The sequence below is a fragment of the Ahaetulla prasina genome, chromosome 3, assembly GCF_028640845.1.
Source record: "Ahaetulla prasina isolate Xishuangbanna chromosome 3, ASM2864084v1, whole genome shotgun sequence".
In the NCBI taxonomy this organism is placed as follows: domain Eukaryota; kingdom Metazoa; phylum Chordata; class Lepidosauria; order Squamata; family Colubridae; genus Ahaetulla; species Ahaetulla prasina.
Window position 1 is genome coordinate 45,182,997 of NC_080541.1, and position 13,304 is coordinate 45,196,300.

At 37.0% G+C, this 13,304-nt stretch overlaps 1 protein-coding gene across 1 annotated transcript in view; it reads left to right on the plus strand.

Annotated features, from left to right (window-relative positions):
- LOC131193896 (cytochrome P450 7B1) overlaps window positions 1-13,304 on the plus strand; it is a 125,635-nt gene that overhangs the window by 83,973 nt on the left and 28,358 nt on the right. Inside the window, exons 3-4 of the mRNA XM_058174297.1 lie at window positions 10,828-11,424; window positions 11,886-12,092. Coding sequence (XP_058030280.1) covers window positions 10,828-11,424; window positions 11,886-12,092 — 804 coding nt within the window. The remainder of the gene's footprint in view (window positions 1-10,827; window positions 11,425-11,885; window positions 12,093-13,304) is intronic.

A 13,304-nucleotide genomic window follows, 5' to 3' on the forward strand; every position in this document is an offset into this window, starting at 1 on the left:
ATATTACATAACAGTTTCAGTAACAGGTGCTCATATTTCATATATACATGTACCTATATTATGATGTATACTTTAATAATACAGGCTTTACACAGTGTACAACCATTTGTTTAGAACTATTCAAAGTTACAACAACATTAAAAAAGGTGTTTTAAAATCAGTCCTCACACTTACGTTGCAGTTTCCTTATGGTCACATAATTGCAGTTTGGGCCCTTGGCAACTGGGATATATTTACAATGGTTCAGCACCCCCAGAGTCATTTGATCACCATTAACAACTTTGTCAGTTGGCTTTCAACAAGAAAGGTCAATGGAAAAAGCCAGTTTTGCTTAATAACCTTGTGATTCATTTAACAACGGTTTCAAAAAAGATTGTAAAATCACCCAATCACATGATGACTTATTTAATGACTGCATCACTTAGTGACAGAAATATCCCAGTTCCAGTTTTGATCGTAAGTCAAGGACTACTTTTATTGCTCAATGAAGTTATCAATAGACTATGGAAAGTTTCTTGCTGAATATTAACATAAAAAAAACCCCTGTGCTCTGTTTCTCATTGGGGGTTGTACCCTTGATCAGATGAGACAAGGATAGAGGATTTCCAGTTAGATCAAAAACTAATGAATGTCAAATGAATAATAAATGAAAAAATGTTTTTAATCAGCTGATGTCTAGCCTTAAACAGGAAAGCCACAATCCTCACAATGTACAGGGACAAAAGTCTATGCTATTGTTTAAATGCACAGTTCTTGAGCTGCATCCCTTTGTCCTGAATTTATAGATGTTGAGCTGTAATAAAGGGGATGATAGAGGGACAGCAAACACAAGTATATGGTTGTAACTCTGATTAAAACCTTTACTGAACAACACTCTACTTTATAAACAAGAGATTCTGTATCTCTACTATGATCCCAGGAAGTAACTCCCAAGTAAGAATATGTGAGATATCTGGACTTGTGCAGAAAAAAAATCACAGTGTTTACAAAGTCTTGTAGGATTAATCCCCCTCTTCAGTCACATCTCAACATATAAAGTAAAAATTTAGCAGTAGTTAATTATATTGAACTTCCTTCTTCCTCCTCCTCCTCCTCCTCCTCCTCCTCCTCCTCTTCTTCTTCTTCTTCTTCTTCTCTTCCTCTTCCTCTTCCTCTTCCTCCTCCTCTTCCTCTTTTACTGCTTCAGATGTTGAGGCAATATATTGAATACATTATATTATAATGATATTCATGATATTCATTGATATGAATATTGGTAATATTTAATATATTATATTGAAGTATACTTTATTAATAAATATCCTATTACTTACTATGACTTGCTTTTGTAAGTCAATGCTATTTCATTCAATTTGTACTGGATTTGAATTCTATGGATATTTTGTTTTCTGCTTCCCCCCCCCCACCCCCGCCTTCCAATCTTTTGTTGCTTGAGAAGTGATTTTACAAATGGGGTGTTGCTTTTTGGCATGACGTGAAATTAATTGGACAAATAGAGGTGTTGATTTCATGACACTTTGTCAGAAGTGTATTGCATGCAGCGTTACACTTCAGTGGGCTTACACAGAATAAGAGTATATAATTGTACAGGTCATAAACAAATTTATTTGGAAATAAATCCAGATGATTCCTAAGGGACCATAGATCATGGGCATGTATTAGGACGGTGTTTCAAACAACTGTGTTCAGACAATGGATGAACTTTGTCCCGATACTTAAAAGTTGATTAATTTTATATTAGTAATTAAATATATAAGAATTGGGGATTGTTTTGCAAAATGTTGGAGTCAAGATCACAAAGAAAACAGCTCATATTTTTCATCTGAAAATAGCAGATGGTGGACAGATGGTTTAAATTAATATTAATTAATTTTTAAAGAAATCTTAAATTGTTTACCCTGAATGCTCAGAGTTGGAAAGCTAGCTGACATCTTCAGGTTAATAGCATTCAAAATCTTCTTGTTAAATCATATCAGAGCAGAGTGTAGTATTTCCAGTCTTTTGGTCACTGGTGCTTATAATAAAATGTGACTCCCAGGATGATTTCTTTGTGATAGATTGGACTGTAGCCAGAGGAAAAAAAATAGTGAAATCTCTGAACAGTTTGTGCCTATACTATGAAGACAGTAATTATTTTTTACCTTTGTTTACAAACTGTTCAAAACTAAGAGGTGCTTTGTGAACTTTTATCTGAAAGATTTCTATCAACAATTAGAAAATTTTCCACAGTGGTGTAACATTATAAATCCATTATATTTTCAAAAGTAAATCATCTCAAGTTCCATAGAAATCTTATTCCTAAATACATAAAAGTCAAATTACAACCGTAATGAGTTTTCAGCCTTAATCTATAAAACTGGGAACAGTTGTTTCAAAAATTTCACACCAAACACTGCACTAAAATTATTTTTATAGTTTCAGTGACTTTTCATGCATCCAGGAGAGAAATCTCCAGTGAGGCATAAATTTATCGATTTATTTGACTTTTCAAGGATGAAACATTGCTACCTTGGACAATGAAAACATATTCAGTTTCTCTAACGTGGATATCACTCAGTGTTGTCCATAGGAATTTACCCCTTTCACCTGAATGATAAAATGCAGCATCATGCTACAAGCTCTGCGTCTTTGAGACATATGTGTGATACAGCAATGCATGTAGAAAAGGGGAGAAACTTGTATTGTGGTGCTGCTGGCATCACTCTGACCACATTCTCTCTCGCCCATCTCAAGAAGCCTCTGGTTCTATTTAATATCGGACAGTGATAATGGATTCCACTTTGTTTATCAAGTAGATAGTACAAGGGGCCTCTGGTGGCTCAGCAGACTAAGTCTGTCTGTTATTAACACAGTTGCTTGCAATTACTGCAAGTTCAAGTCCCACCAGGCCCAAGGTTGACTCGGCCTTCCATCCTTTGTAAGGTAGGTAAAATGAGGACCCAGATTGTTGGGGGCAATAAAAGTTGACTTTGTATATAATATACAAATGGATGAAGACTATTGCTTAACACAGTGTAAGCCGTCCTGAGTCTTCGGAGAAGGGCGGGATATAAATGCAAATTTAAAAAAAAGTATTACAAGCAAGTTCTAATAGTTCTCCTCTCCTCTCTCTCTCTCTCTCTCTCTCTCTCTCTCTCTCTCTCTCTCTCTCTCTCACACACACACACACACACACACACACACACACACACACACACATCATAACTAATAGGTGTGTCTAATATTTGTTTGGAAAGGGATGGGGATCTCAACTGTGTTCAGTTAGAAAATGAGAGATGAGCCAGTATTAAGATCGTGGTGACCATAATTTGGCCAAAACCTTTGACTTTAAGTCTTCCCAAAAAGAAAAATTAAGTTTCTCTGAGATGTCATTGTGAATGAATAGAAGGCATTTCCAAATTGGAGCTTTCTGTACCATTTGTTAGATCTTTAAAGTATGCATGTTTTTATGAATAGATATGAGATTGCTTATATCTTTGCAGGCTACATTACTATATTTCCTGGTGTTACCCTTGAACTTCTGATGTAGTTAGGCATCCTTAAGTTTATACAAATGTAAACATTCACCACAAGATAGCTGATCTTTTTTGGGCCAATATAGGGTTAGAATTAAACTTTCTAATGCCATGTCAAACTAATATCCAGAAAACACAATGCAGCGATACTAGCTGTGCATCAAGAATATCAGGTGGTGACCAAGCTGAAACTGCTGTTTTAGGTCAGAGGCAAAAGTTTAGACTGTAGAACCCTATGCAATTATGTTACCTAGAAGTCATGGGAATTAGCAAAATCTCTAAAATATAGACACGCCCCCCCCCCCCAGAATGTCAGTGGTGAGAAAAGTAAAGTTCTAACATTTAGACAAGAAAAAACAAATGCACAGGTATAAAATAGGTCAGGGGTCCTCAAACTTTTTAAACAGGGGGCCAATTAATGATCCCTCAGACTGTTGGGGCCCCGGATCAGCTGGGTGAGCGTGGCTAGGTGATCACGTGACTAGGTGGACGTGGCTAGGTCATGTGACTAGGTAGGCGTGGCCAATTTAACAGTCCATTGAACACTGCACACAAATTAAACTTTAATTTGTTTTGCTCCTGAGGGTGTTTTATTTGCTTTTGTTTTCACAATGCTCCTTTGGTTGCCTTTTCTTTTTACTAGATTGTTTTTTCCGTTGTTTAGGAGTCTAGTGGTCCACTTCAGGAAACTCAGTTTTGCAGCAATTCTTCTCAGCCCCAAGGAGCTTGAGAAATCTATCTCTCTCTCTTTTTCTCTCTCTCCCTTTCTCTTTCTGTCTCTCTCCCCACCTCTCTTTCCTTCTCTCTATCCCTCTCTCTCTCCCCTTCTCTTTTTCTCTCTCTTTCTTTCTCCCTTTCTCTTTCTCTTTCTTTCTCTCCCTCCCTCTCTCTCTCTTTCTCTCTCACCCCCCCTCTCTCTTTTTTCTCTCTCCCTCTCTTTCCTTCTTTCTCTTTCCTTCTCCCCCTCTCTCTTTCTCTCTCTGTCTCTCTGCCCCTCTCTTTCTCTCTCTCCCTCTCTTTCTCTCTCTCTCTCCCTTTCTTTCTCTCTCTCTTTCTCTTTTTCTTTCTCTCTCTCCCTCCCTCTCTCTCTTTCTGTCTCTCTCTCCCCCTCTTTCTTTCTCTCTCTCTCTCTAAATATTGGAACTGTGCTATTTTATTGTGAGTTGGACTAAGTAGAAATTTCCTAAGAGTGAGACCAATCGAGTTGGCCACACCCACACAGTCACATGACCCATTTCCGACAGAAAACACCGGGTGGGTGTAGGTGTGGGTGTCATGTGACTGGGTGGGAGTAACATTGAGTTGCCCATGCCCACCGACCCAATCACACCCACCAAGCCACACCCACAGAACAGGTAGGGAAAATTTTGAATTTCACTCTGTTCCTGGGGCATCTGTGCACCCTGTTTTTCACACATCTCCAGAAACATTCTGCAGGCCAAAAACAGGAAAAAACTGCTAGTTTTTGGCCACAAATGGGCCGTTTTCACCCATTTTTTGGCGTCTTCCACACACACACACCCACCTCCAGAAGCATTCTGCAGGTTAAAACAAGGCAAAATCGGCATTTTTTTTTGGCCAAAAACCAGTCATTTTCACCTGTTTTTTTGGCCTCTTTCACCCCACCAGGTTGAAAAAAATCTAATTTTTTTAATACCGGTTCTGTGGGTGTGGCTTGGTGAGGGTCATGCGACTGGGTGGGCGTGGCTATGTAACCATATGACTGGGGAATCAAAAGACAGAAACTCACTAACAATGTCCTGCTGGAGCAGGGTTGGACTAGATGACCTTCAGGTCCCTTCCAGCCCTAGATTATCCTCTGAAGCTGCATCTAGTGCCAGGTTTGTACTCCTTCCTTCCTCTCCTCCTTCCTTCCTTCCTTCCTTCCTTCCTTCCTTCCTTGCCTCCCTCCCTCCTTTCTTTCTCTCTCCCTCTCAAAAACAACCCCCCATACCCCATTTTTCCTCCCAGCAGGCTTCCTTGCTAGCTAAACCAAAAAAAACATACTCCCCCCCCCCATTTTTGGCTAGCACCCAGCTGAGCCGGGCGATTATCATATTTTTTTTTACTTTTAAAAGCATTTTTTTCAGCTGAAGAAAAAATGCTTTTAAAAGTAAAAAAAAAAACCCTCTGATGATCGCATGGCTCAGCTGGGCATGGGGGGGTGCAGGGATTTTGCTACCGATTCTCTGAACCACCCACCATCTGGTAGCCATCACTACCAGATCGGGCAATCCGGTCCAAACCAGGAACATTTCACACTGCCCCACCCCCTCCTCCAGCAGCATTATGCAGGCCAAAATTGTTGGGCTTACCTTTCAGTTCCAGCCCGCAGGGCTCCCGAAGGCAAGTCCTGCACTATGCTGAAGGGTGGGCGGGGAGATGTGGGCAGAGCAATCTTGTCCTGCACAGCCCAGATTAATGGCTTTGGCGGGCCCCATGCGGCCGGTGGGCCGTAATTTGAAGACTCATGGAATAGGTAGTACCTGTCTCAATAGTAGTACCTGTGAGAGAAATCTTGGAGTCCTAGTGCTTAAACATGAGCCAGTAGTGTGATGCAGCTGCCAAAAAAAGCCAACACCGTCTTAGGCTATATTAACAGAGCGATAGAATCAAAATCATGCAAAGTGTTAATACCATTTTATAATGCTTTGGTAAGACCACACTTGGAATATTGCATCCAGTTTTGGTCACCATGATATAAAAAAGATATTGAGACTGTAGAAAAAGTGCAGAAAAGAACAACAAAGATTATTAGTTGGACTGGAGGCTAAAACATATGAAGAATGGTTGCAAGAATTGGGACATGTAGTTTAGTGAAAAGAAGAACTAGGGGTGATACGATATCAGTGTTCAAATATCTAATGGGGTCAAAGTACATGAAGGCAGGAGCAGAAGTAACAGTTGGAAACTAATCAAGGAGAGAACTAATCTAGAACTAAGGAGAAATTTCCTGACAATTAGAGCAATTACTCAGTGGAACAACTTGTCTCCAGAAGTTGTGAGTGCTGCAACACTGGAGGTTTTTAAGAAGTGATTGGACAATCATTTGACTGAAATGGTTCAGGGTTTCCTGCTTGAGCAGAGGGCTGGATTAGAAGCCTATTATTCTGTTATTCTCTTATATTCTGGAAATAAGAAATAAACAACTCTTATTTTTTATATAACTGGAAAATAACTTATGTTTGTGGGCTTTAAAAAGATGAATATGGAAAAATGTGTGGAGGAGAATTTATTTTTATGCAATGAAAGATTCAAGCCTGTAATTTTTAGATTTTAATTTTTTTAAAAAAAAATCTATGTAATAGCTCCAAATCTGTACTCATAAAATAGAATTAATAGCAGTAATGAATGGCACCCACCAATTTCTGTGCCCATATATTTCGCAAAATAAATGTGATTTATAACAATAATAATTCCAATAATGCATTTGATAATTCTATACACATTTATTGACAGAGATTTATTGACTGTCCTCTGAGATTGTCTCCTAAGGAAACATTCACAAAATTGTTCTATTGCAGTCCCTAAAACACAACCTAAAGAGTTATTAATATTGAATATTATTGAATAGAATTTAGAGCTTGCAGTTTTTAAAGAGATGGATGGTATGACATTTAATAAACAAATAGGTGACTGCAGGATCTACAGTTCCTGGTCCCACTGATTTTTGGAAATTATTTCTGAATTTTGGACTCCTTTATAACCTTTTTCATAATTGGACTTTATTTCTTCTTTTTAAGTGACATCTGTTTGTGAATCAATCATGGGGCCCAAAGCAAAATGCCAGAGAAAGCAATCACCTCCACAATCCAATCATCATTTTTAAAAAAGAAGAAAATCTGTAATTAAAAATTCTTCCTATCTCAGAGGAATTGCAAGGAGTGATTTTAACTCCTGACCTGTCAGATATTCCAGACATTGGGAAAGTGTCTAATTTTGAATTGCTTCTAATTTTCTGCCTCATTATTTAAAGAGCTATAAAACTAAGAGTTTCAGTAATTAGAAACTATATAGAAGCTTTAAAATATCCAATGTAGCTAGATTCTCTTAATAAGATATGGCAGACTTGAAAATGACTGTTGCTGTCTCCCAAGAGAAAAGCAACCATTTGAAAATGCATGAGTTTCATAATGAAATCACCTATATTCAAGTCTGTTATATAAAAATAACCTATAATTTCTGAGTATTCCCTATAATGAATGACGGCAAATATACGTTGTATGATCCAATCTGTTGTGGTCCGCCAGCAGCCTGCGGAGCTGGCAACAGAGTCGAACAGCGATGAGGCTGAGGTGAGGCCAGGGCCATCAGGGAGTGAGGTGCAGACTCCAGAGCCTCCAGATACTGATAGTAGTGAGGCAGAGGAACAGGAGGAGCCTGTTCCTAATGAACGCATGAGAAGAGCTGCCAGAAGGCAAGAGCAGCTCAAGCAAAAAGGACAACTCAGGAGTAGGGCCAACAGATGATTGGCCCCTCCCATAAGGCTTAAAACAAACCAGCAACGACATTTGGGTTTTGCCAGAAAACAATGTTGGTAGCTTCATCATCTGCTTCGTCTACATCTTCCATTTATTTTTGTGACTTCTGAACATTTGCCAAGAAAGGCCTTTGGCAGTTCGCCTAATTGGACCAAGGTTTGCGATAGGACTGAGGAATTTGTGTTGGGAGGAATTTGTTTTAATTTAGTTGAACTACACTGGGAATGAAGTAATTCTCAGCTGTTTGAATAAAGTTTGTTTTTTCACTGACTGAGTTTCCTACTACCTACTTGGGCCTGGGTCACAACACAATCTGGGTTGGTCACCAGGACCAGAGGTTTAGTCTTCCAAGCTTTCCAACTCGTTTTGGAGTCCATCCTCAGGGAACGTCTTCTCTCTACTGGAATTCCCTATGGCACTGAGCAAGATCACTCCTTGGTGTTGTTTATGTGAAAATTCCTAAATGAGCATTTTGGATACAGATGCAATGAATTAGAAGTTAAAACCATGTATTGTTCAGATTTCTTCTTTCACTAAACTAATATTTTTGCTAAACTTCTTAGATCTATGATTGTCTCATGATATTTACAATCCAAAGTAAAGGCAAGCTGGATTTTTAGAAAAGAAAGCTAAGAGCTTTCTTTATAGAGTATAATGTGGCTTTTGTCTAGCAGCAAAGCAAGTCAGAAGCTTTTATTTATCTGTTTTTGTTTATGTTGTTTATCCGTGAATTCTGAGATAAACACACTATCAGGTCTCAAAGCTGTTGACAATTGTATTCAGTTGGGATCACAAGAAGAAGGTTGTAGCACTTTGTTTATATTTACATCTTTTCAATTGAAGGTGAATTTCATAGCTAGTGTTGGGGGAGGAATCTTTGTACTGTTATAGTATTTGGGGAATGTCTCTTCTAGACTCTAAATAGCTTTTCCTATTATTTTATACTTTTTAAGGAAAAATAATTTATTTTTGCTTTTTTACAGTGTTTTGGGTACTCTATAAATGGTTTATAGTTTTAAAATTACTGTTTTGTTCAAATGAATTTCAGAGGTTTCCAAAGTTTTATTTAACTTCTATATTCTGCTCAAAATAGATATGAAAAATCTGAAAGGTACCTGGGAAAAAATGAAAATGTTTTGTTTTAACAAATCAGAAACAGTGCTTTAAAGAATGTTAAATTTGTATCCTGCAATCTTCCACAAAATATTCTTTCTTGTGTTTATTGGCCAATTCAGAAGAAGTTTAGCAAGTTTTGGTATTTAGAAGTGAAAAAATTGTGACTTATAAAGCTTCAGATTTGTTCAATAAGTGCGCTATTTTTGTTAAATCTATGAGATATGAAATAAGATTTTAAAAGGTGGACTTGTTGATGAATAACATACCAAAAATTTGGACTTTCTCAACTATGGATTTATTGTGGAAATACTTAAATTATGTTTTAGATATTAGTGAATAAAGCATAGGAAACATTTTAGAAACATTCACAGACTATATTGTTAAATTTTGTTTACTGTTACCTCAAGAGACAACCTAATAAAAATGAATAATTTGTTACTGGAACCAGGATGCAAAAATTTATAGCATGTTCGTACCCATTGTTATTGGGATCACAAATATTATGTGATCCACAAATATTAATAGAAATATAATAAAAGGCCAGAAATATAAAAAGATTGGTGCAATAAAGTATAATGCTACTTATCCATTCAAAGCAAAGTATTAATTCTGTTATGACGAATTTCTTGTGATTGGGGAAAGGAAAGAAATTTGAGGAATCGTATTGCAACCTTTGACTGCATAGCATATTGTCAATGCTATCATGGATTATTTTGCTATTTTTTTCATATCTCAAAACCCAATATAGTAGCTTATTGTAATTTCCTTTTTTGCAATGTACATATAAAATGTATGCTATATTTATATACACATATATTACATACACGGTGGTTAAGTGGCTAAAATGCTTAGCTTGTTGATCAGAAAGATCAGCAGTTTGACGGTTCAAATCCCTAGCCCCACGTAACGGAGTGAGCTCACGTTACTTGCTGCAGCTTCTGCCAACCTAGCAGTTCGAAAGCATGTAAAAATGCAAGTAGAAAAAGAGGGACCACCTTTGGTGGGAAGCTAACAGTGTTCCATGCACCTTCGGTATTTAGTCATGCCAGCCAAATGACTACAGAATCGTAATCAGACAGCGCTGGCTCTTCAGCGTAGAAACGGAGATGAGCACCAGCCCCTAGAGTCAGGAACTACAAGCACTATGTGCGAGGGGAACCTTTATCTTTATCTTTACACACACACACACACACACACACACACACTCTATTTTCTAGAAGAGTCTGGTTTAGTCAAAATCATTTTCTGGTGCTTCCCTCAAAACTATAGTAAAATGTGGCAGTCACAGAATGAATACCATCCTCACAGCACCAGAAGTATTTTTGAAAGATCACACTTCTGGTGCTGTGAGGATAGTATTCATTCTGTGACTGCCACATTTTACTATAATTTGGAGAGAAGCACCAGAAAATGATTATGACTGAACGAGACTCCTATAGAAAACATTGTTTTCTAGATCACTATCACCATAATATGTCTATGTTGGAGATGATGGGAGCTATTGAACATGATTCCTCTAAGGCATTATTTCTCAATGGACTTCAATTCCTAAAATTCACCAGCCAACCAGGTCTAGCTGGAGAATTCTGGGAGCTGAAGTCCAAGCATCTTAAAGTTGCTGAGATAGAGAAGTACTATTGTAAGGCAACAGGTTGCAGAATGTTGGCATAAATTATCATGTGGGCTTTGATCAATTTCTTTTTTTTTCCTTTCAGGCAAATATATTACATTTATAATAAACCCCCTCCAATATCCTGTTGTGACCAAGAACAGCAAGTATCTGGAATTTTCAGAAATTGCAGATCAGTTATCAAGCCAAGCATTTGACCATCCGCCGATTATAAATGGGAAATGCCCTGACCTAAATGAACCTGTACACAGGAATTATCAATACCTTCTTGGCAAATCATTGGACACACTCTCCGATAATGTGATGAGGAACCTCCAAATTATATTTAAGAAAAAGTTCTCACAAATGGTAGATTGGGAGATGGAAAAAATGCACAAGTTCTGCTTCTCTATAATATTTGAAGCCAGCTTTAAAACATTTTTTGGAAGGGATCCTCATAATGATAGCTATAATGTTACCGATGAAATTGGAGAAAAATTTCTCAAGTTTGATGCCAATTTTTCCTATTTGGCTCTAAACATACCAATTGCATTGCTGGGAGCAACCAAGAAGATCCGGAGAGAATTCATAAACTATTTAAATCCAAAAAAGATGGAGAAATGGTTAGATGTTTCTGAAGTGGTCCAAGACAGAAAAGATCTATTGGAAAACTATACAGTGCTTAGCGATTATGACAAAGCAGGTAGCAAACTTTTGAATGATTGCTTGGGTCGATATCAGATAATTTACTAGAGTCCTTTGAAATAAAATGGCAAAATTGCGACCTTGAAATTTTTATGTTTTTTCTCTAATTGGGTAATGATAAAATGTTTTACTCTGAAACAATCCTGTCTGATAATTGATTCTTTCTTTCTCTCTCTTTTTTTGTCTGAGGTGGTAAAACAAGATACTTAATGGTGATAATGAGAGATTATAACTGAGCTGGATTTCCTCCCTTTTTTTCACCCCCACCCCCACCCTGAAATTACATTTCAAACTATTCTCATTAAGCAGAAAATTAGACTTTCAGAAGCCTATTGGTCCTCATTAGCATTCACTGATCCTTGGCTGGGTCTGTGTCCTAACATCTTTTAATTAGCACACTGCAAATCTAATCAGTGTAATAAACGCTATTAATCTTCCTTTTCACTTATTTTCTCCCAGCACATCATTTCGCCTTTCTGTGGGCCTCGGTGGCAAACACAATTCCTGTTGTATTCTGGACGATATATTATCTGTTGAGGCACCCAGAAGCTTTTGCAGTGGTGCGTGACGAAATTGACCATTTGCTGAAGTCAACAGGTCAAGAAAGGAGGCCTAGATACAGCATCTACCTCAGCAGAGAACAATTGGACAACCTAGTCTACCTAGGTAATTTATTTTATCCTTTCTGAAGAAAAGTAGGCATCTCCATGTAAAACTCTGTTTATCACTCATTCTGTTTAGTGGGAAGGTGGAGAACCCAGCTGCTTAATTGACATAATAACAATCATTTACATCAATTATAAATTATGTACTTTATAGCTAGAGATACACTAACTGCATGTAAACATAAAAACCCAGGTAATTAACTAAGCAAAGTATGGAAAAGGTTGAATCAAAGCTTTGCAGTTATTTACACAATGTGTACACATATTAAGTCTGAGTCTAAACATTTGCTGAAGTGGAGAATACATTTCAAGGGCATTGCTCACAAGATGGCAGAGCAAGGCCTTCTCATGAATTGAAAGGAAATATTTGGAACAATCGATTTCTTCTCTAAATATCTTTAGCCTCTACAGCATCCTTTAAAACATAAAACAGGATATAGTCTAATTTTTCTACACATTGGCAGCTTGTTAGCTTTGCAGTAAGATATAAATATTTTAAAATCAAAAAAAATATTTTCAAAGAAGAGATATATGTAGAATGTGGTGTAGTTGGCAAATTTCCCACTTTTTAAGCAATTTTCAAGGAAAAATAGGTTTAGTGGAATGTATTTATGTGTAGTGTATCGATAGTAGAAGCAGTAGCAGCAGTCATAGCTTTTCATAATAGGAGTGAACATTTGGCTTAGAAATGATAATCAATTGTCATATCCGCAACAATCTATCCTACATATCTTGCTTGAATTTGCACTACTTTAAAATCCACATGCAAAATTACTCTTTTAAAAAAGTTATTTCTTTACCTTATTGCTTTTTTAAAAAAAAATATTATTATTTTTTTGAAAAAGCATTTTATGAATTGTGAAAAAAGCTAAACTAATAGAAGTATGGTGGAGAAAATCTATGTGGTTGCTAAGAGTCAACACCAACATGATGGTGCTAGTTATCAATCAGGATATCTAAGGATTCACAGGCAGAGAAATTAACTTCAGTTTACAACGGTGTTTGAAAGTTTGCGAACCCATATTTCTGTATAAATATGACTTAATATAATACTTGTTTTCCTTATGTAGTTTTGGATAATTTTCTTCAGTAAATACATGAACAGGCATATTGTTTTTTAATCATTTGATCGAGTTTTAGATGTATTTATACAGAAATATTGAAAAGTTGAGACATCATAAACTTTTAAACACATTATAAATATACTTGGTCT